General features: G+C 38.4%; 2 protein-coding genes across 6 annotated transcripts in view; one reads left to right on the plus strand and one right to left on the minus strand.

The window, feature by feature from the left end:
- Positions 1–2,351: 2,351 nt before the first annotated feature.
- SKA2 (spindle and kinetochore associated complex subunit 2) lies at positions 2,352–2,711 on the minus strand. Its single transcript, XM_032397028.1, is given in 3 exon segments — positions 2,352–2,422; positions 2,425–2,465; positions 2,467–2,711. Coding segments are annotated over 3 exon segments (357 nt in total).
- A 7,059-nt stretch (positions 2,712–9,770) lies between these two features.
- The window catches only part of ARNT (aryl hydrocarbon receptor nuclear translocator), a 70,744-nt gene continuing 56,115 nt past the window's right edge, over positions 9,771–24,399 (plus strand). For all 5 annotated transcript variants that reach the window (XM_032397141.1, XM_032397142.1, XM_032397143.1 and 2 more), the window contains exon 1: positions 9,771–9,950. In XM_032397141.1, coding sequence (XP_032253032.1) covers positions 9,926–9,950 — 25 coding nt within the window. In that variant the 5' untranslated portion in view covers positions 9,771–9,925. The remainder of the gene's footprint in view (positions 9,951–24,399) is intronic.

Below are 24,399 nucleotides of genomic sequence, written 5' to 3' on the forward strand. Positions count from 1 at the left end.
GAGATAGCGAGAGCAGGAACACAAGCAGGGGGAGTGCGAGAGGGAGAAGCAGGTTTCCTGCGGAGCAGGGAGCCCGATGTGGGGCTGGATCCCAGGACCCTGGGATCATGACCTGAGCCAAAGGCAGACGCTTAACGACTGAGCCACCCAGGCACCCCCCCCCCATTCTAATACCTTTAGATCCACTTCATTCATTTTAATGGCTGCTGAGTATGCAAGTACTCCATTACATACATATCCCTGATTTATTTTCACTATTAGTGGGCATTTGGGTTGTTTCAAATTTCTTAATAGTATACAAACATTGCAATGGATATCCTTGCACATATTTCTCTGAGCATTTGTGGAAATGTTTTTGTGAGATAAATTCCTCAAAATATTAAAAATATAAATGCTGAGTTGTAGGATATAAACATTTAGAATTTTAATAGGTACTGCCAAATTACACACTAAAAAGGTTATTGCAATGTGCAAAATAGATATGAAATTGCCTTTTTTTCATAGTGCCACCAATATAGGTTACTTTCAGTCTTTGAAATACTTGTCCAGCTAAAATAACATCTCAGTTTTTAAAAACTTGCATTTCCCTAAATGGTATGGTATTTGAATTTTTATTATTTGTACATGTTTTTCAGATTTCCTCTACCTATCCTTTCCCTTCTTTTCATGGGGCTATTCATCTCTTATTTATTTATTTATTTATTATTTTTAAAAAAGATTTTATTTATTTATTTGAGAGAGAGAGAGAGAGAGAGCATAAGCAGGGGGAGGGGCAGAGGGAGAGGAAGACGCAGACTCCCCACTGAGCAGGGAGCCCAATATGGGGCTCAATCCCAGGACCCTGGGATCGTGACCTGAGCTGAAGGCAGACACTTAACCGACTGAGCCACCCAGGCGTCCTAACAATATATTTCTACTTATAATTTTTTGTGATACATGTTCTCATTTCCTATCCTTTACCACTCCCGCTCCCTCACTTTTGAAGCTGCTCTCTGTCAACAACAGCTTCCAGAATTCAACCTTTCTTCTCAGCCCAATAACCTCCTTCTAGCTTCTCGTTTCCCTCTCATCTTCTGCAGCTCTAGAATCTTCCATCCCAAGATACTGATCTAATTTGTCAATCAGTACTCCAATTCTGGATAAATTTCTCTGTTTACTTCCTTTCCTCCAGCTTCTGAGGGTTGGCAGAGGAAGTAATAACAATGCTCCATAGTGTCATGAACTTTATACCTTCTCACTTTGGGGTCTCAGCGCATTAAACTGTCTATTTATACAGTTTTAGTCATACACTTTCCCAAATTACCCACAGCTCTATAGCTAGAACCAACACGATCTCTACCTCTTGTTCTCAGCAGTTTGACCTTATTATTACTCTTTGAGAATCAAAGCCACTGCACATGAGTTGTCAACTTCTCTTTCTTCCACTTCAAAATGTCTGCACATTTTCTGTAAAAAGGTGTCTTGGTCTTTCTGAGACTAATACTTCCACACACAGCCCTAACCTGTCTCTTTGTCTCCCCCAGCACCAGTCTTACTTGTTTTCTTGGGCATATATATTTTCTTCATCTTTAATTTGCCCCTTTTTACAAGTTCAGTCTGTAGACATATTTTTCTATTCCCACCCCATTCTATCCCCCATCCCAGGTACCATTTGATTACTTTTTCTTCATTGCCATATTTCTTGAAAAAAGTTGTATGCTAACTATCTGTCTATATTTACTCACTTTCTATACACTTCTCACTCACTTGAACCATGGTTTCCACTCCATCTACTCTCCTACTCTCTACTCTCCTTAGATTTGCTCCTAATGTCTGAAGATGTAGTGCTGCTGCCCAAACTCTTTTATCTTGAAATTCCTTTGGCTTCCATCGCCCCGCTCTTTCCAGATTGCCTTTTCCTTCTTCCATCATCTGAAGCAGGTACTTCTCTCTTTCTTTCTTTTTTTTTTCTTTCTGTCCTTTAATTTCCAAAGCACGTCCATTCACATTTGATAGTACATAAATATTCTTTTACAATAGGCCAGGACATCTATGTTATCCCAATTATAGAAAAACAGATGCAAAATAGTGTTAAGAAACTTCCTTGCCTGAAATTAGAAAACTACATGTGTGCATATGTTTTTAAAATCTCTTTGTTCCCTTTTCATCCTTTTGGTTGAACTTTATTAATATCTGCCCTTCTTGTACTCCCCTCTCTTGTGAAAGGCATCAAATATCTAGTCACTCAGTCAAATCTCCTTCTCCTTCACCATCCCCCCACCTCTAGTCACCAAGGGCTAACAAGACACCTTCTAAATTTTTCTGGAATGGTTCTCTTCTCCATGAGAGTTCTCTTTTGCAAGTCCATTTCTTCATAAGTCTGACATGTGAGATTTTAATTGCTCTGCTGCAGTTTTCTCTTCTTTAGTCCATGGTGATGCCCCAGGTCTGTTTGCTTTTGTAGTTTTTGTATCATGGTCATTAAGAACAGTAGCATAAACTCAGCTCTTAGTCTCTTTCTGCTTGACAGCGATTGGTTTAAAGCGTGCATGCAAAGCTTGATATTGAGACTTAATTGCTAACAATTCCTTTAAGAGTGTAACTAGATTTTTCTTGCCTGCTGAATCAGGATGATTAGTCTTGATTTCATTTTCTAGTCTGTACTGAATGTAATCCAGATCAGAGTCAGCTTTCTGGAACATGAGTTCCATCTTATTGACCTCTGCCTCCATCTTGAATAGTTGACATTCCTCAGAAGCCTGAAACAGGCATTTCATGAAGCATTCTTTGTGTCCATTTGCTTATCTCTTTTAACTATGGTGCTATCATTTTCTGCAACCACAGTCTCTTGCGGTTGATATATAAGTTTAGGTCTAGATCCCAACCTCTCTTTTGGGCACATGCCCTCTGATTTCATATGCTTAGTAAGCATTTTTACCTGGCTGTCTCACCAACCAATCCAACAAATAAATTTCAACCAAACAAACCTGAACTTCCAATTAGGAAAAGATATTAGGGTTCAAAGATGATGGCCAAGAAAGAATTCTTGAGATGTCTTTGGTGCAAAAGGTGGTTTTATTAAAGCACAGGGATAGGATCTGTGGGCAGAAAGAGCTGCCCCGGGGTCATGAGGAGTGGCACATTATAACCTTTCACATTGCAAGGGGGTTAGGGATAGCGTAAGTCTCTAAGGAATTTTGGAAGCAAGGTTTCCAGGACCTTGAGGGGGCTAGCTATTGTTGGGAAAAGTCATTTATTACTGTCTAGTAAAACCCAAGTCATGAGACCCTTCAGATGTATATTGGTGGGTCATATACTTGGGGGATGATTGCCAACATGTGTCTTGGGGGGTAGAAATAAAGGAAGTTTCCACAGGAATTTTTATATGTTAAAGTAGACTTACAGGGTCTTGGGGGTTGGGCTAAGATTGCCTTTTGCCCTCAGCAAAGCATTAACGCGGAGGCAGCTGAGTTCCTCGAGGAATATGTCCCTCTGCCTGTTTCAAGGACTTGTCAATGGGCTGTAGGCAGTAAGGACATTTTTCTTCTGCCTTTGTTTCCCACATCACCAGTCTCTGATATTGATATCATCCAAAAGCTTTCTTTGACATCACAACTTCCTTTCACTCCACATGCATAGCATTCCATGGCAAACCTTGTTATTTTGTCACAACAGTATTATGGCAATCATTATCTTTTCAGTTTCATTGACCTATGTCTGATCCTTGTAGTTGCTCCCCTGGGTCTCTACAGTAGGTATTTATCTAAGCAGATTTTCTGCTTCTAGTCTCTGCCTCCCCTTCCCCCCAAATAACCTGGATCACTGTTCCTTAAAATTTTAACCTCCAGGAATGGGGTTTACAGATGAAAGATGACTTTTTATTTTTTTATTTTTAAAGATTTTATTTATTTGATGACTGAGCCACCTAGGCCTCCTGCCAACTTGTATTTTTATTTGCTAAATCTGGCAACTCTATGTGGAGACACTAAAACTGGTGCATCTGCAGACCACCATTTTAAATAATTAAAAAAACTGCCGTACCATCATGATTACAGTAAGGGAACAACTTATAATATTTTAAAAATTAATAGTAGTAATAGAAACTTTAATATTGGTAAGCTGAAAACATGTGCAATAGGTCATTTCCTCTGGTTTTTAAGATTTTATTTATTTGAGAGAGAGAGCGAGAGTGAGAGAGAGAGCATGAGCAGGGGGAGGGGGAGGGGCAAAAGGAGAGGGAGAAGCAGACTCCCTGCTCAGCAGGGAGCCCAAAGTGATCGAGGCTCAATCCCAGGATCCTGGGATCATGACCTGAGCTGAAGGCAGACGCTCAACTGACTGAGCCACCCAAGCCCCTCAAGATAGGTCACTTCTTAATCAACTTCTTAATTTTCATTTCTACTAAAATTAGAAAATCTGAATTCACAGTGGGTTTGTCAGATACTGCAATGAGTGATGGCTACCACTCATTCAGATCATTCTGAATAGTTGGATCTAACATGGACCTAATATTATAGAGTTTTTTTTTTAAAGATTTATTTATTTATTTGAGAGAAAGAGAGAGAATGAGAGAGAGAGAGAGAGAGAGAGAGTGCATGAGAGGGAGAAGGGTCAGAGGGAGAAGCAGACTCCCTGCTGAGCAGGGAACCCGATGTGGGATTTGATTCCGGGACTCCAGGGACTCCAGGGACCCCAGGATCATGACCTGAGCTGAAGGCAGTCGCTCAACCAACTGAGCCACCCAGGTGCCCCTATAGAGAGTTTTAATTGAAGGCGGCTTTTAGTAGTTTGTTAGATCTTATGTAAAAGGGCATACAGCAACCTCAAAAGTTGAATGTTTCAATGTTGGAGGGAGCAGGCGTTGTATTCAGTTGCACGGATTACATTCAGCTCTGAAAGCATTTTTCCCCCATTCAGCTGTAACATTTTGATGTGGTTTAAAATATGTTCAATAATGTCATTCATTTTTTTTCTCTGATGAAGAAATAAAATTATCATGTGTTGGGAAATAATAAATTCTTGGCAGTCAAGGCATTTGCACAATAGTCTGGTTTTCTTACAAAATTCTGATACTTTGTTCTTAAGATTAAAAATCATGGCATTTATCAGAATTGGCAGCACAAAAGGAAAGTTCTCTCCTGACCTGTATCATGACAGTCTGAACACCCCCAGAAAATTGTGCCAAAGAGTTTAGAAAACGAATAAACAATAAAAGTAAACACACACACACAGCAAACTTCAGGTAACTATTTTGGATTGCAAAGGAGGATAAATTTAATGTTCAAACAACTGATAAAATAACCATTTGGAAACAAAAAAAATCATGTCATTTAGAACTGGAAGTAATAAATAAATTCAAGTTAATAAATGAAAGCAGTGCTCAAATAAACCTACTTAAAAAAAAGGTTTTTGTTAATATTATCTTACAGTAGAAAAGGGATCTTTTTTAAAAAAAGATTTTATTTATTTATTTGTCAGAGAGAGAAAGAGAGAGAGAGCACAAGCAGGGGGAGTGGCAGGCAGAGGGAGAAGCAGGCTCCCTGCTGAGCGAGGAGCCCGATGCGGGACGGTGGGATCATGACCTGAGCAGAAGGCAGAGGTATCCCTCGAAAGGGGATCTTTTACTCCAGTCCTTATTAAAAAATTTGTGAGAGCATCTTCCTCATTACTTATCTCCTTACTTCACTGCAGAAAAAGCAGTCTTCTAACATTTACCTATTTCTTCTAAAAGATTATGCTTACTGGCTGCTATTTTGCTATATTTACAGTTTGTACTAATTTCTTCTATGCTTAATCAGAATCAGGAGGAATGCTGTTTGGCTACCAACTGTTCTCTGATTAAAACAGAAAGTGGACTGACATTTTGTTTATTATAGCAATGGCCTTTCTACACCCAAGGCTACAACTCCTTCAGTGCTGATCCCAAGATATCTTTTTCAGACTTTCTCATACTCACAAAATAATTCTTTTTTTTTTTTAAAGATTTTATTTATTTATTTGACAGAGAGAGACACAGCGAGAGAGGGAACACAAGCAGGGGGAGTGGGAGAGGGAGAAGCAGGCTTCCCGTGGAGCAGGGATCCAGACGCGGGGCTCGATCCCAGGACCCTGGGATCATGATCTGAGCAGAAGGCAGACGCTTAATGACTGAGCCACCCAGGGGCCCCAAAATAATTCTTTTTTAAATGAATTTTTTTTCTCAATGAAAATTTCCTTTTCTGCAACTTCAATTTTATTTTACTGTTTCAATATTTTTATTTCTCTTAACATTCTCCCAACCTACATATAAGCTTTTTACCTTTTGAATATTATAAAAAATTTTAGTGGAAAGTGTTTGTCCCATTTAGACTCCAATTTGTTGCCCCAGAACTAAGTATAGGTAATGGTTTTTTGTGCATCCTTCCAAAAGTTTTCTTTTTTCTTATCTTTATTATGACATATATCATACTATAGCAATGTATAAAATATATATGTGATTTTTATTTTATTTTTAAATAAATTTTTATTTATTTATAAAATCCATTGTAATTAACATACAGTGTTATTTCAGGTGTACAATATAGTGATTCAACAATTCTATACATTACTCAGTGATCATCACAGTAAGTGTACTCTTCATCCCCTTCACCTATTTCACTCATTCCCCCACCCCCCACCCCAACCTCCCTTCTGGCAACCATCAGTTTGTTCTGTATATTTTAAGAGTCTGGTTTTTTGTTTGTTTGTTTGTTTGTCTCTTTTTTTCTTTGTTCATTTGTTTTGTTTCTTAAATTCCACATGTGAGTGAAATCATATGGTATCTGTCTTTGACTGACTTATTTCATTTAGCTAGATCCTAGCTAAATTTCATTTACCTAGATCCACCCATGTTGATGCAAATGGCAAGATTTCATTCTTTTTTATGGTGAGTAATATTCCTTTGTATACCACATCTTTATCCATTCATCTATTGATGGACACTTGAGTTGCTTCCATATTTTGGCTATTGTAAATATTGCTGCAGTAAATATAGAGGTGCATGTATCTTTTAGAATTAGTGTAACTTCAATTTTGAATGATAAACCAAACAGAAGTTCCTGGGCATTTTTCCTTATGTACTGCATATATGCTGTGAAATGGTTCATATTGTGTGCATCAGTGGTGACCACTGTTATTAAGTACAGGGCTAATATTGCCTTTTCATGTTGTATACCATGCATGATTCTAAGTGGTATTTGATCAGGGATTTTTGCCAATAGCTTGTTATACTTTCTCCAAGCAAAACATTTGTGATTAACTTTGTAGCTAATCACCAAAACAAAATAACTTCTGCCATTTTTTAACCAGGGATGTAACTTGATCTTTTTTTATCCACAAATTCATTCATTTCACACTGGAAAAGATTATTTTACATACATTCTGGAAAAATGCATTTTACAAGTCAATGAGGTTATTATATTTGGTTCAAAAATGACTTGTAAGCTTTGATGGCTTTTCGAGTCACTGTTTGGCAAAAGTTCCTAACAGCCAAGGTGTAGTGGGCGATGGACAAATAGATTGTTGGTCCAATAAAATCCAACTTTTAGATATCCATAGTTGTACTTTCTTTTCTTTTTTTTAGATTTTATTTATTTACTTGAGATAGAGAGAGAGCAGCACAAGTCCGGGGGAGAGGCAGAGGGAGAAGGAGAAGCAGGCTTTCCACTGAGCAGGGAGCCTGACATGGGGCTTGATCCTGGGACCCTGAGATCATGACCTGAGTGGAAAGCAAGACACTTAACTTCTTAACCGACTGAACCACCCAGGTGCCCCATAGATATTCATAGTTGTCTTTCTATTTACATTTTATTTTATTTTATTTATTTATTTTTAAAGATTTTATTTATTTATTTGACAGAGAGACACAGCGAGAGAGGGAACACAAGCAGGGGGAGTGGGAGAGGGAAAAGCAGGCTTCTGGCAGAGCAGGGAGCCCGATGCAAGGCTCGATTCCAGGACCCTGGGATCATGACCTGAGTCGAAGGCAGACACTTAACGACTGGAGCCACCCAGGCACCCTTCTATTTACATTTTTATTTATTCATTTATTTATCGCTGCTTAGATGAACTTATCATGTAAAGGCACAAACCTTGCACTCTATATCTAAACTGCAGTCTTGTTTAATAGCCAGCTACCTTTACTACATAATTTTTAAAAAATAGATATTCTATTTTTTTTTAAGATTTTATTTATTTACTTAACAGAGAGAGAGAGACAGCGAGAGAGGGAACACAAGCAGGGGGTGTGGGAGAGGGAGAAGCAGGCTTCCCGCTGAGCAGGGAGCCCGATGCGGGGCTCAATCCCAGGATCCAGGGATCATGACCTGAACCCAAGGCCAACTCTTAACGACTGAGCCACCCAGGCACCCTTAGTACATAATTTTGAATTGAAATTCTGTACTTGTTACTTTTTTCATCACTACTTCTTATGTGTCAACTTATTTCTTTTGAGTGGATGATTTTTCTCTTTTGATGAATTGGAAATACAACACAACAAAATAGCAACAGAGGAAAAAAGTAATTTTAACAATGTAAACAAAAATATACAAATTATGTTAAAATACCTCAAATTATGTTAAAATAAAACTGTACTTTTTTATTTTTTAAGATTCTTTATTTATTTATTTGACAGAGAGAGAGAGAGCACAAGCAGGCAGAGTAGCAGGTAGAGGGAGAGGGAGAAGCAGGCTCCCCACTGAGCAAGGAGCCCAACTTGGGCTGAATCCCAGGACCCAGGGATCATGACCTGAGCCGAAGGCAGTTGCTTAACCAACTGAGCCACCCAGGCGCCCCAATAAACTGTACTGTTAACTAATGAGAGAAATGGATGTAATTTTTGTAGTACATATGTAACCTCTAAGAATGTGAATATGCTCAATAGCGTAATGGAATAAACAATTTATGAAATATATGTAAGGTGGTAGTATCTTGTAGTGCTAAAACATGTTCCTAGAGTCATACTTCTTCAGTTTGCATCGCACACAATTACTTACTAGTTGGTTATCACTTGCTCAATCTCTTCGCTTGTTTCCTTATGTGCAAAATGGAAATAGTAGAATCTACATTACAGTGTTGTGAGGATTAAATGAGTAAACGCACAAAGCAGTTTGGATAGCGTCCGGCCCGAATGCTCAGTGCTTCCTATTATTAAAAAATCTGTTCAGTCCTCATCTTATCACTTTCCTACTAAAAACCCATCATTATGTCCCTATCATTGACCAAAGGAAGTCATCCCACTCTTGATCAAAATACCTTCTTCATACATTGCCTTCTGTTTGGGCTGTCTGCATCTCCCTCACTAGACCTTAAGCGCCCAGATGGTTTTACACGATCAGTTCCATACCAGGCACTCAAAAATTATTGAGTTTTTTTCACCACGGACAAAGGTCCTGAAAGGAGGAACAAATTCTAGAAAGTGATTTACAAATCACTGTGTAAAGTTGAAGCATTAGAGCACCTAAACAGGATTTACTAAACAACTCGTCTGCACAGTTGTCAGCCGGGCGAGTCCACCACCTAGCCAAGCTTTTTAATAAAATTTTTTTCACTTACGTCACTCGATCACTGACCTCTGACGCACAGGAGGCGGGATTAGAGAGACAGCTGGACTTCTTTTTTTGCCCTCCCTCCTCCAATGGACCGGCGGGCACAGTGGCCAGCCCTACCTCTTGCCGTTTTCATTGGTCAGTTTCCCAGAGCGGGCGGGCCGTGGGGGTATGACTCCACCCACTCTATGGGCGGGGTCTGTCCTCCGTAGGGGCTGGGGCCGATGGGGGGTTGCCGCAGCCGCCATCTTTGATTCCGCGGTAGCGGTGGCGGCTGTAGGGTGCCGTGTCTGGGGAGTGGCTCTCCCCTCCCCCTCCCCCGGTTCGGTGGCGGCAGCTCCTCCCACTGGGGGGGTGGCGCGACGGCAGTGGCATCTACGGCCATGGCGGCGACTGCTGCTAACCCCGGTGAGTAGACGGAGAACTGGGGCGCCTCTAAAGGAGGAGGGGCTGAAGGGGTTGGCAGCTGAGGAGACCCAGGGCTCAGGGGCAGTAGTTGGGGCTGAGGGCGCTAGGACGAGCGGGGGTGGCCAGAGGGTTGTGGGGGAGGGGAGTGGGGGGGAGGGGCCGACCCTAGGGAACTGGGGAGACCCGAGGTGGAGGGAGGGAGCAGGCGGGTGGGAGTTCCTTGGGGAGAGTTCTGTTGGAGCGGCTCCCCGCGCTGGGCTTGGCCTGCCTCCACTCTCCTGGCGGCTTTCTGGTGTGTGATGTGGTCCTCTTTCAACTCTGCCCACTGGAGCTGCTTGATGCAGAATAACTGGGCAGAATGGCTCGTTTTACTTTAAAAGTAATTTGGATTTATAAAGACTGGACCACGTTGCTGTTTAGCTGAAGTGTTGAACTTCCAAACGTTTAAACATTTAAATTTTAATTTAAATATAAAAATCTTTGAATATATACTCAGTTTCTCTGGACTGTTCTACCCCACCGGCCCCCCCCCGCCACTATCCTTTGAAACGCGTTTATATATTAAGTGCCTCTAGTGTCTTCAGCTGCTGAGGGCAGAAGTTTGTGTAATGGTTGGTGTTCAGGGCAGATCTTGCCAACAGCTAGCATCCAGAAACCGAGGTTTAAATCTTGGGTGTAGATCGAGGCAGTTCCCATTCTTTAAGAAAAGTTCAGGGGGCGCCTGGGTGGTTTAGTCGGTTAAGCGTCTGTCTTCGGGTCAGACCCTGGTTGGGCTCCCTGCTCAGCGGGGAGCCTGCTTCTCCATCTCCCTCTGCCTGCCACTCCCCCTGGTTTTGCTCTCTCTGTCAAATAAATAAAATCTTTAAAAAAATTAAAAAAAAAAGGTTTGAGGGTTCTTTTGAAAGAAAAATTCAGTTTCATGTCATTTTTAAGTGAACATCTCTTCAAAAGGGGGAGCTTGAATATTAAAAAATCTAGCCAGTCATGTCTAAGCAATGGAGTGGGGTGTATTGAGGCAGGTCTAGACAGATCAGGTCTCCAAAGGCCTAGTCCCAGCCCTCCTTCCACTATATTACAGTTATTTCTCCCTGGGAAGTATTTCATTTTAGGGATCCTAGATTACCTTGCAGACCTTGGCCATTCTCTTGGGAAATAAAATCCTTTTCCAGAAATCTCTATAGTCTTTTAAAAAAGAAGCCAGAAGTTGGGGCTGAATTACTTGAAAATACAGCAGTGAAAGGGATTCACTGGGGTTCCCATGTTGAAACTGAAATTGGATTTTTTCCATGTCTCTGAAATGAGTATTATTTTGTGGTACCCAAGTTTTGCTGTAACAGTTGAATCACTATGAAATTTACTGTCTTTACTATCCTGTTTCTGGGAACAGAGCTATTTAAAGAAGTTAATTTGTCACATGCCAATATATTGTAAAATCTTTCAAAATTTTTTAGAGGAAAAGTAGATAAAATTAATGGCTTAAGTTCTATTTCAGGAAGTGCTGATGATGGAATAAAATTGGAAAGATGCTATTATTATGGCAAACCTGATCTTGTAGTAAAATAACCTATGTGTTAAAACTAGGGAGTAAATAAACAGGATTTTAAACTGATAACACATTGCAAAATAGTTACATAATCCTAGTCAAGTTGCAAAGCATTTCTCTTATTAAGAGGTGGCCAGGGTAAACAAGTTTAGTGCATATGTCGGGAGCTTTTTTCCAGCAGTGTGGGTGGGGCTGCTTTATTTTGTTTTTTTCAACAACAGTGACCAGAATGACAGTTTCTTGACTACATTTCATTAGCTGTTTCATATCAGCTGAAATCTGAAGCAGAAAATGGTATTTATTTGCGTAGAATCCCTGCTGATGAAACATTTGATTTTGTTTATTATCCTTTGACAGCCTGCTTCTGCAATTTTTAGATTTCCTTTTTGATGTTGAAAAATTCTCACATTTCTTCCACGTTATTGGTACAACATTCAACACCTGGTAATTAAAATAAAAAATTTATTTTTTTCCTTCATTTCTTCTTTTGCTCCTTTATAGCAAAAGGAAGCGATCATAGATGCATTGTGGACTTTTATAGCTTGTTGCGTTTTGGGAAATGTGGACTATGAATGGAGGGTCACAGGGTGGAAATGTACTGTGCTCAGTGAAAAGAAAGTAAATGTTTTTGGTGCTCCTGGGTGGTGCAGTTGGTTGAGCCTTGGACTCTTGCTGAGGTCATGATCTCAGGGTCCTGGGATCAAGCCTCCAGCAGGCTCTGCCCTCAGTGGGGAGTCAGCGCCCTCATTGGGGAGTCAGCCTGAGATTCTTTCTTCTCCCTTTGGCCCTCCCCCCTCCCCCACTTGTTAGCTGCACGCTTGCAAGCTCTCTGAAATAAATAAATAAATAAATCTTAAAAAAAAAAAAGTAAATGGTTTTCAGGTCAGAATTCTTTGTTGCATGGTCAAACATTTCCTTAGAGCCATTTAAGGCACTAGATACATACCTATTTCTTTGAGTTTTTTTCTACTTTATCTTTTTGCTGGTTAAGATTCCCTATAGTTCTTGTTAATTCTGTCTTCACAAATGCCTGCAAAAGATTTGTGTAATCATTATTTAACTTTTCTCTCTAAGCTCCATTTAACTTAATCTTAAGGGTTAATAAGAATGCTTGATGATCATGTTAATTGTAGAGTGTGATTTAGAGACTGTTGGTGGCCCTTCAGTATCTTGTTGGGGACCTGGTTCCTTTGCATTTTCACTATGTCTTAACATGGTGCTGGATCAAAAGTAGAGTAAGATATGGCTTATTCTCTACTCTCTAAGAGTTATGTTAAAGTAATAGGTCTAATGCAATAATGGCCTTTTCTCTACATGAATTGATAATTCCCTATATTTTATTATTTGTCATTACTTTTACCTACTATTGGCAAGTAGAAGTGGGTGGTAGGTGGTCCATGAAGTGTTAGGCTGTCTTTTTTGTCTATGAAATACTAACAGTTTTGATGAACACTTTTTAAATTGCATGCATGATTCATAATGCATTGGCTAAGGCACTGGTTGGGAAGAGATTAGGTATTTGACTTCCAGTTCAGTATTCAAACCAGAGATTTGAATGAATTTGTAGGCGTGTAGGTATTTCTTTCCTTGATTCTGGTAGTCTCATCTCACCTCTTTTTGTGCTAGTAGGTACCACTTATTGTGGATGGAGAATGTGGCAGAAGGTAAAGGAACGAACATTGTTTGGGTTTGTGAAGCTGATATTTAGGAAAAATTTTTCTTTTTCTTTTTCCATAATTTTCATGTAAATTACAGTTTTGAAAGCATTAATTAACAATATTCTTACCTATTACCTTTACTTTTTTCAGATATGGGAAAAATAGGAGTTTATGTGGTGTAAAATTAAGATGTCAAGATATTCTATTGCAAAAACCTTTTGAAAGTATACTAAATATAATTTACTAATTCAACAATTGAAATACAATTAACATTTTGAAAAAGAACCTTGATCTGCATATTAGATTTGTGGTGCCAACCTGAATCTTCTTTATTTTCTTAAACATTAAGAAGTAGATACTTCTGCATTTTTGGAACTCTAGTTTTCTTATTTTTATGAAGTAGTGGTCTCTAATTTTAGTTTTTTGCACTATAGCCCTACCCCTCTACTCAAACAGTCCACTAACAGATGAGAATACTGTGTTTCCTGGATGTTTAATGAAAGTCTTTTGTGGTTCTCTGTGATAGAGGATGGCTTCTAAGGAAATAACAGTAGGTTATTGGTAGCAACACAGTGCCAAGTGGTGGTTAATCTTCAAAAACTAGGGACGCCTGGATGGCTCAGTTGGTTAAGCGACTGCCTTTGGCTCAGGTCATGATCCTGGAGTCCTGGGTTTGAGTCCCGCATCAGACTCCCTGCTCAACAGGGAGTCTGCTTCTCCCTCTGACCCTCCCTCCTCTCATGTGCTCTCTCTCTCTCTCAAATAAATAAATAAAATCTGGAAAAAAAAAAAAAAACTAAATTGTAAGAGTCAAGGAAACAAACCCTTTTTTCCTGAATTTTACTTAGGTCATGACACATTGTGGGTATTTCATTCCAAAACTAGTAAAATTTGAATCCCTGATTGTGGAAACTTTTTGGAACCATTTTTTTTTCCTTTCATGCTATTCACTCAAATATTTATGTATGTATGTATGTATTCATTTATTTATTTAAGTAGGCTCCATGCTGGCAGTGTGGGGCTTGAACTCACAACCCCAAGATCAAGACCTGAGCTGAAATCAAAAGTCGGACACTTAACTGACTAAACCACCCAGGCGCCCCCACAATATTTTATTTTAAAGGTTAATTCCCTGGTGGTACTGTCCTATGTGGGGGGTATAGAGCTGATTTTATGTATGTATGTATTTAATAACCTTTTTTTTTTAAAAGATTTTATTTTTAAGTATTCTCTACACCCAATGTGGGCTCACACTTACAGCCCCCCAAATCAAGAGTCACATACTCTACCAACTGAGCCAGGCAGGCGCCCCTAGCGGATTTCATTTAGATGTAACAGTAAAAGAATACATTTAAAGCCTTTCTGAAATGCAAGGCTTGAGCTCACTGGAGTGTATCTGGGCCCATCATCCACACCCAGTGATAGACCCTGCTTCTAGAGCCATCTGTTTTAAAGAATGATTAAATATTTATTAAGTTCCTACTTATGCCAGGTTGCACTTTCCTGTTTGTATGTTAGAAACCATATCTCATTTTTCCAAATTAATTCTCTAAACTTTTACATCTCTTCATCATTTTTTAAAATATTTTATTTTTAAGTAATCTCTACACCCAACATCAGCCTCAGACTTACAACCCCAAGATCAAGAGTTGCATGCTCTACCAGCTGAGCCAGCCAGGTGCCCCTCTTCATCATTTCTTCATTTTGTATTTTCTCCTCATTTTCTCCTACATTTTCACTGTAGTTGAATGGACAGACTAAGTTTATGATTTTAACAATGTAATTAGAATTTAAGTTTCATGAGAGCAGGACCTTTACCTTCCTTTTTCACCACAGCGCCCCACTGCTCACAGTGGTGCCAAGGATGTAGGACTAGAGTTAAATAAGTATTGGTTGAGTAAGTGAATGTTGGGGGTTCATATCTCTATGCACTGTCAACATGAAAATACCTCGGGGCGCCTGGGTGGCTCAGTCGTTAAGCATCTGCCTTTGGCTCAGGTCATGATCCCAGGGTCCTGGGATCGAGCCCCGCATCGGGCTCCCTGCTCAGCGGGAAAGCCTGCTTCTCCCTCTCCCCCTGCTTGTGTTCCCTCTCTTGCTGTGTCTCTCTCTGTCACATAAATAAATAAACAAATAAAATCTTCAAAAAAAACACATGAAAATACCTCTGCAAGGGTAATACTAATTAAGCCATTAACATGAATTAATTTATAATAGCTAGCATTTATTAATAATTGTTCTATTCTAAATACATTATTTCATTTAATCCTCATATGTATTATCTTTTTTAATTTTTACAACAGTTCTATGAAGTATGTACTAATATTACTGTTTTACAAATGAGGAAACTAAGGCACAGAGTGAATAGTTTGTTTGAAATCTCATAGCTAGTAGGGGGTAGAGACAATTTGATTGTTGGCAATCTGTCTACACAGTCAACAAACATTCTTTTATTTTAAATTTTTAAAATATTTTATTTTTATTTTTTAGAGAGAGTGGGGGAGGGGCAAAGGGAGAAGGAGAGAGAAACTGTCAAGCAGGCTCCACGCCAGTGCAGAGCTTGACTTAGGGCTCCATCTCAGGATCCTGAGATCATGACCTGAGCCGAAATCAAGAGTTGAACGCTTAACCAACTGAATCACTGAGGCACCCCTTTTCTTTCTTTATTTTAGAGAGAGAGTGCACATGCACGCATTCATGTGTAGGGGGAGGAGCAGAGAGAGGGAGAGAGAATCTCAAGCAGAATCTGTACTGAACCCATCCTGAGGCTGGATCTCACAACCCTGAGATCATAACCTGAGCTGAAATCAAGAGTCTGACGCTCACCTGACTGAGCCATCCAGGCGCCCCCATAGTCAGTATATTTATTTTTTTAGGAGATAAGTGTTTTTTTTTTTTTTTTAAGATTTTATTTATTTATTTATTTGGGAGTGAGCGTGAGCAGAGGGAGAGGGAGAAGCAGACACCCCACTGAGCAGGGAGCCCAATGCGGGATTTGGATCCCAGGACCCTGGCATCATGACCTGAGCTGAAGGCAGATGCTTAACCGACTGAGCTATCCAGGTGCCCGCCCCTGTTTCTCAGCTCTTTAAATAACTTTTAGGCTTCTTACTGGAATTCGTCTCCTAGTTCTTCAGACCCCATAATTGTACCTTTTTGATGAGCCTCTTAGATACGCTGCTCTGCTTTTTTTTTTTTTTTTACTGACTCTTTTTTATCTCTTTTGCCTGCTCATTTTCTTTTTCTTGTTCATTTTACTTCTTTTCTAGTTTCACTGCTGGGGCTAGAACTTATAATTAATAAGCTTCCTTCATTTCTATCTATTTGCCCACCTACTTGCTTTCCTACCTTAAATATTTGTTTGCTAACTACTATATCCCATTCTCTTCATTTATCTTCCATGTATTAAAGATTCTCAAAAAAAAAAAAAAAAGATTCTCTAAGATTGTCATTCCTGTCTTCTCACATAGCTTCTTTACTATATTTTCGTCTATTTAAAACACATCTCTATTTGAATAATCTTTAACATACAATTTATATATATGCTCACCAGTATTCCCTTCAGATCTTCTACCCTTCCTTACTTTTCTATATCTTCCATGACTGTCACAGTTTTTCCAGTTCCTCAGGCTAAGCAACTGGAAGTATTTGGATTCTTTCATGTATTTATCTGATTGGTTATCAGATAAATAACCAATATATATGTTTCCCCCCTAAAACATATATATTTAAACATATAAAATGTTTTGATTATGTAAAAGTATATATTTAAAAGATGTTTAAACATATATATGTATAAAGTAATTTTAATCAAAATTATACATGCATATATTTATTTAAAGACTTAGTTTTACATGATTTCTTACAAAAACAACAGTCCTCCACTCTGTTCTCTGTTTCTTCTCCCCAGTAACAACCATTTTTATCTCTTTTAACTTTTTTGTTTTTGTTTGAATAAAATGTTCAGGAAGTAGAAGATATGAGTTTTCAAATTGAAGGGACAGACCAGTGAATGAAACACACCCACATCTAGGCACAATATCATGAGATTTCAGCATCAAATAAAAAGAGTATCCTGTGAGCTGCAAAGAAAAAAAGTTGATCACTTCAGAAGAATCTGGAATCAGATTGATTTTGCTTCTCACTAATCACACTGGAAAGTAGAAGGCAATGGAGCAATACCTTCAGAATTCATAGGGAAAATAATTTCCAACTTAGAGTTGCAGACGTAGGCAAACTATCAGTGAAATATAAGAAAGATATTTTCATATATCCAAGGTCTCCCTTACACTCTTTCTTGAGAACTTAGTAGAGGATGTCCTTCACCAGTAATCCAAGAAAGAGAAAACATGGAATATAGGCGAGGCAGTGCAACAAGGGAAGAGTGAAGCATCCATTTTGCATACATTGCTGTTAGTTTCCCCGTTTTCAGTATGATAGCCTCACTTTCAACTTTGCCTGGTGTTCCTTGGGCCAGGGCAAATAGATAGAAATGAAGATTTATATTCTCCAGAGAATAAAGTAGTCTTTTGATGGGGGAGTAAGGCAGTTTCCCTGCTGGAAGGAACAGGGAGAGGATCTGGAAACCCACCTGCTGCTTAAACATTGTTGAACCAATTCTTTTTATTTTAGCTTTCATTCACACACACCCTCTCCCCTGTACCTAGAATCACCAATTCCTGAGACTTTGGGGGATTCTGACATATAAATTGGGGTGGTTTTCTGCTTTTCCCCTTGCTGGCTTAGGATTCATTTCTTGTGGATCTATCAAGGCAGTGGTCCATTTCCAAAAATTTGTTGCTTTTTTCTTCCATTTTTCTGTCCATGGATTTTATGTCTTGTATAAAATTGTTTTTCTCCTTATGTAATTTTTTGAGGGGGGAGAGAGTAAAAGTAGATGTATGCATTTACTCCATTATTTTTATTCAGAAGTTGCCTTTATCACCTCATCTATGGTTAGTATAATTCATCTCCCTGCTTCTGTTACTTCAAACTTTTATTAATCTTTTAATTTATGTTTTCTTCTTGTCACTCTGATTTAAAGGTGTATTTTATCTTTTGGTTGCTTGTTGAATCAAATCTAAGATTTCATCTTGTCATTCAAGGCCTTCTCACAATTGGGTAACACTTGACATCTTATTTTTTTCTCCCAAATACAGACTCTGTGCTCTATTTAGGCCTGACAGCTCTTCACACCTATTTTCATACCTCCCTTTAGGATTTGCTTATGTCCTTTGTGTGGAATGCCTTTTTCCACTCCTTAAACTTTTTTTGAGGCCCAGCTTCATTTACCTTTTTGAAACTTGCTGGCTGGCTGGTTGCCTGCCTTGTTTCCTTTACTTTTTCCTTCTTATTGAGTACCTTCTCTGTGCTACGAACTATGCCACTTCTTAATTTAAACCATCTCAGAATCATCTTTTCTTTCTCTAAATGCCTCTAACTCAGATTCTATATAAACCTATTACTAAAAGTGTGAACTTTATTTTTAATTGGAGATTTTGCTTTTTCTTAGGGAATTTACATGTAATCACTATTTAAATTTTATAGGACAAAATAGAAAAAGTATTAGCAATAACAAAAATATATTCAGTCTTACTAATGATAGATAAATGAACATTAAACTAACAATAATCATTTTATACCTAGAAAATTAGCAAAAATTTGAAGGATTGCTAGGACTTAGTGCAGGTGGACATATGAATAATTTGATATGGTTGGTGAGGCTCTTAATTGGTATAGCCTTCTTGGAGTGTAATGGGCAAAGTTTTAAATATGTTCCCTTATATCCAGGGGGTCATTTTCAGAAATTTATTAGTGTAGAAACACTGGCACCATGCATAAAAATACACAGTGGTGTTCATTGAAACATTATTTATGATACCGATTGTTTGAATGTCATAAATATATACATTTGTACTAAGAAGTACTATATAACTATTAAAAAGGGTGAGCTAACTCTATTTATTGACATGATACACAGTCCAAATTTATTGTTATATGGAAAAAACAAAAGATTCAGAATAAATATTATATGATGGCTCCCTTTCTTATGTAAAAATTACCAAAAAAACCTTTGATATATGGTATATAGAAAAAGATCTGGAAAGATTCATATCAAAATGTTAATAGCAATTACCCACAAGGGGGAAATGGGATTGGAGTGTGTGTAGAGGATTTTACTTTTGATTGTTCACTTCTGTATTTTTTTTTTTAAGATTTTTTTAAAAATTTATTTATTTGAGAGAGAGAATGAGAGACAGAGAGCATGAGAGGGAGGAGGGTCAGAGGGAGAAGCAGACTCCCTGCTGAGCAGGGAGCCCGACATGGGACTCGAACCCAGGACTCCAGGATCATGACCTGAGCCAAAGGTAGTCGCTTAACCAACTGAGCCACCCAGGTGCCCCTGTTCCCTTTTGTATTGTTGCATATTTTTAGAGACTTTTACATTTGGTTTTCTGTATATCCATATTTTAATATATTGTTTTTGTAATGAAAAAATTAATAGCAAAATCAATTAACATTTTGGTGTTGGATATATTTTTATAAAGCTACTATTTAAGGAGTACTTACAGTGTTTCAGGTGCTATGCTAAGTTCTTTTCACATGCAGTATCTAATATCTTCTGAAAAAGTCGGTGCTATTACCTACATTTTACAGATAAACTCAGAGAGATTAAGTCATATAGGTGGTTAAGTGGCAACCCTAGGATTGGAATCCAGATTTATCTAATTTTAAAGCTTAAGCTTTGTTCTCAGATTTTCAATGTATGCCACCCCCCCCCACATTTTCTTTTTCTTTTTTTTTTTTTAAAGATTTTATTTATTTATTTGTCAGAGAGAGAGAGCACAAGCAGGGGGAGCGGCAGAGGGAGAAGCAGGCTCCCTGCTGAGCAAGGAGCCTGATGCGGGACTTGATCCCAGGACCCTGGGATCATGACCTGAGCCGAAGGCAGACGCTTAATCGACTGAGCCACCCAGGTGTCCCCCACATTTTCTTTTAAAAAAATTTGGATCATGCATTTTCCAGTTATAAAAGTAATATATGCTTAATATAAAAGACAAAATAATAAGGATATACAGAAAATCAAATGTAGAAGTCTCTAAATGCCATTCCCAGAGATAACCCCTGTTAGTTTATTGTGTAACATTTCACTCACTCCATTCTAGCCATGATGTCATCCATACTGTTTCTAGAACTTAACAGGCATGTTCTCACCTCTGGATCTTTGCACTCTGCCTATAATGCATTTCCCCCAGATACCTGCATGGTTTATTCCCTTATCTCCTTTTCTTATCTCTTGTCTCCTATTCCTATCTCCTTTTACCTTTTCAGTGATGTCTTTCCTCACTATCTAAAATTGCTGTCCTCCTATCCTTCAACTTTTATATACTTTTTTTTTTTCCTAAGGAGTGGGAGAGAGGATCTCAAGCAAACTCAGTGTTGAGGATGGACCCTGATGCGGGGCTCCATCTCAGAACCCTGAGATCATAATCTGAGCCGAAAACAAGAGTTGGACATTTAGGGGCACCTGGGTGGCTCAATCGGTTAAGCGACTGCCTTCGGCTCAGGTCATGATCTCAGGGTCCTGGGATCGAGCCCCGCATCGGGCTCCCTGCTCAGCGGGAAGCCTGCTTCTCCCTCTCCCACTCCCCCTGCTTGTGTTCCCTCTCTCGCTATCTCTCTCTCTGTCAAATAAATAAATAAAATCTTAAAAAAAAAAAAAAGAGTTAGACATTTAACCGACTGAGCCACCCAGGTGCCCCTAACCATTATATACTTGTGATTTGACTTCCCCTGGTTTATTTTTCTCCACATTTATCGCTATATAATGTATTGTTAGGTTGAATCATGAAATTTGATTTTGAAATTTGATATTTATTCATTTTTTACCTATAAAATGTTACTTTCATATTGTCATCCCAATTTATATTTTAATTATTTTTCTTGTTGATCTCTCTCTCCTACTAGCATGTAAAGTTTGTAAGGGTTAGGACTCTGGGATCATGACCTGAGCCAAAGGCAGACGCTCAACCAACTGAGCCATCCAGGCGTCCTGCATATAAACTTTAAAAAAGGAATATATTATGTATTTTTTTCTGTAGCTTATTTTTCCGTTATCATATATGGTGGATAACTTTCCATTTCAATGGTATAGATCCATCTCAAAATATTTCTGATATATTACATTTTTTTTTATTGTGGCAAAATGCAAATAACATAAATTTGCCATTTTAACATTTTTTAAGTGTACAGTTCAGTGGCCTTAGTATATTCATATTGTTGTGCAGCCATCATCACCATACACCTCCAAAACTTTTTTCATCTTGCAAAACTGAAACTCTGTACCCAGTAAATAATAACTCCCCATTTTCCAAATCCCTCCAGCCCTTGGAAACGACCATTCTATGCTTTTTCTCAATGAATTTGACTATTCTAGGTACCTCATTTAAGTAGAGTCATATAGTATTTCTCCTTTTGTGACTAGCTTATTTCACTTAGCTGATATCTTCAAGGTTCATCTGTATTGTGTGTTATTGCAGGATTCATTTTTTTAAAAGGCGATGTATATGCCCCAATTTTTTATCCATTCATCTGTCAGTGGACACTTGGCTTACTTCCACCTCTTGGCTATTGTGAATATTGCTGCTATAAACGTGGATGTTGTCTAAGTATCTCTTTGAGACTCTGCTTTCAATTCTTTTGAGTATATATCCAGAAGTAGAATTGCTGGATCATAAAGTAGTTCTGTTTCTAATTTTTTTAGGACTGTCCATACTGTTTTCCATAGTGACTGCACCATTTTATATTCCCACCAACAGAGTACAAGAGTTCCAGTTTCCCCACATCCTCACCAATACTTTTTTTTTTTTTTTAAGATTGTTTATTTGAGAGAGAGAGATAGCAAGAAAAAGCATGAGTGGGGGGTGGGGGGAGGATGGAGAAGCAGGCTTCCTGCTGAGGAGGAGGATCATGACCTGAGCCGAAGGCAAACACTTAACTGACTGAGCCATCCAGGTGCCCCAATACTTGTTATTTTTTAATTTAAAAAAGTTTTAAGTATGCCCTGTGCCCAACATGGGGCCAGAACTCACGACCCCAAGATAAAGAGTCATATGCTCTACCAACTGAGCCAGCCAGGCACTCATTTATTTTTTATTATTTAAAAAATGTTTAAAATAATTTTTTTTTTTTTTAAGATTTTATTTGCGAGAGAGAGGATGAGAGAGAGCATGAGAGGGAGGAGGGTCAGAGGGAGAAGCAGACTCCCTGCTGAGCAGGGAGCCTGATGTGGGACTTGATCCCGGGACTCCAGGATCATGACCTGAGCCGAAGGCAGTCGCTTAACCAACTGAGCCACCCAGGCGCCCAAAAAATGTTTAAAATAATTTTTAAAATTTTTTGGTGGTGGCCATCATAATGGGTGTGAGGTGATACCTATCTCATTGTAGTTTTGATTTGCATTTCTTTAATGATTAGTAATGGTCGAGCATCTTTTCATATGCTTATTGGCTATTTGTGTATTTTCTTGGAAGAAATGTCTATTCAAGTCTTTTGGACATTTTAAAATCAGGTTATGTTTTTTGTTGTTGTTGAGTTGTAGGAGTTATTTACGTAGTCTCAATATTCATTCCATATCAGATATATGATTTGCAAATTTTTTCTCCTATTCCATGTGTTGCCTTTTTACTCTCTTGATAGTGTTTTTTTTTTTTTTTAAGATTTTATTTTTAAGTAATCTCTACACCCAACGTGGGGCTTGAACCCACAATCCTGAGATCGAGAGTCGCATGTTGTACCAACTGAGCAGCCAGGCGCCCTGATAGTGTTCTTTGATGCATAAAAGTTTCTAGTGATAAAGTCCAATTTATCTATTTTTTTTTTACTTTTGTTACTTGTGCTTTTGATATATTCAAGAAATTGCCAAATTCATTGTCATGAAGTTTTCCTCCTATGCTTTCTTCTAGAGTTAACTAGTTTTAGTTCTTACATTTAGGAGTTTGATCTATTTTGAGTTAATTTTTATGTATGATATAAAGTAAGGGTACAACTTCATTCTTTTGCTTGTGGATAAACAGTTTTCCCTGTACCACTTGTTGGAAAAAACTGTCCTTTCTCCACTGAATTGTCTTGAAACCCTTGTTAAATCATTTAACTATACATGTAAGGATTTATTTCTAGGCTCTCTATTTTTTTCTATTGGCCTATATGTCTGTATTTGTGCCAGTACCATACTGTTTTGGTTACTAGTTTGTGATAATGCATCATCATTTTAATGATGAGTACTTAAGTACATTCTTTATCCAGTATTAAAGGCAGTTATAAATGCTTGGGCTTGTAATAAAAGACATGCATAAAAGAGGTTTTGTGTTTTTAGGTTGGGTGCAATTTATTTTTTTATTTTATTTTATTTTTAAAGATTTTATTTATTTATTAGAGAGAGAGACAGCGAGAGAGTGAACACAAGCAGGGGGAGTGGGAGAGGGAGAAGCAGGCTTCCTGCTGAGCAGGGAGCCCGATGCAGGGCTTGATCCCAGGACCCTAGGATCATGACCTGAGCCGAAGGCAGACGCTTAACGACTGAGCCACCCAGGAGACCCGGTTGGGTGCAATTTATTACAAATAAAATTTGGAGGTAGATTTTAGGAATAATAAATAAAACATTAAAAACATATCCAAAGTTCATATTTCAGACATTAAGAACATGATGAATTATTGTTCCCAAGGTTTCTTTTTGAACATTTTACTATCCAAAATATTTTAAAAAGATATTTATTTATTTGAGAGAGGGAGAGGGTAAGTGTGAGTTGGGGGAGGGGCAGAGAGAGAGCGTTAAGCAGACTCCGTGCTGAGCACTGAGCCCAGTGTGGGGCTTGATCTTACGACCCTGAGATCATGACCTGAGCCAAAAACACAAGAGTCAGACAGACGCTTAACCGACTGAGCCACCCGGGTCCCCCATCCAACTTTTAATGCTTCCTTTATCATTCCTGTTTTCCTTCATTGTGTGTTTTGAGTGACTTAGTTTTATATTATTTCTCTTATTTCAGGAAAGGAAGTTACATTTAGAAGTAGCTTTTCTGTAAATTTGGGAGATTATTTGACTGACTAAAATATATTTACTATTTTTCTGTAATTTCTGTGAAATTGTGATTTTTTTTTGTTATTTCATATTTTATTGGACTGATGTACATTTCACCATTTCTGAGATGTAAAGCTAACGTAGGACTAAAGAATGTAGAATAGGAAA

Source organism: Phoca vitulina, unplaced genomic scaffold, assembly GCF_004348235.1.
Source record: "Phoca vitulina isolate PV1807 unplaced genomic scaffold, GSC_HSeal_1.0 scaffold96, whole genome shotgun sequence".
Lineage (NCBI taxonomy): Eukaryota > Metazoa > Chordata > Mammalia > Carnivora > Phocidae > Phoca > Phoca vitulina.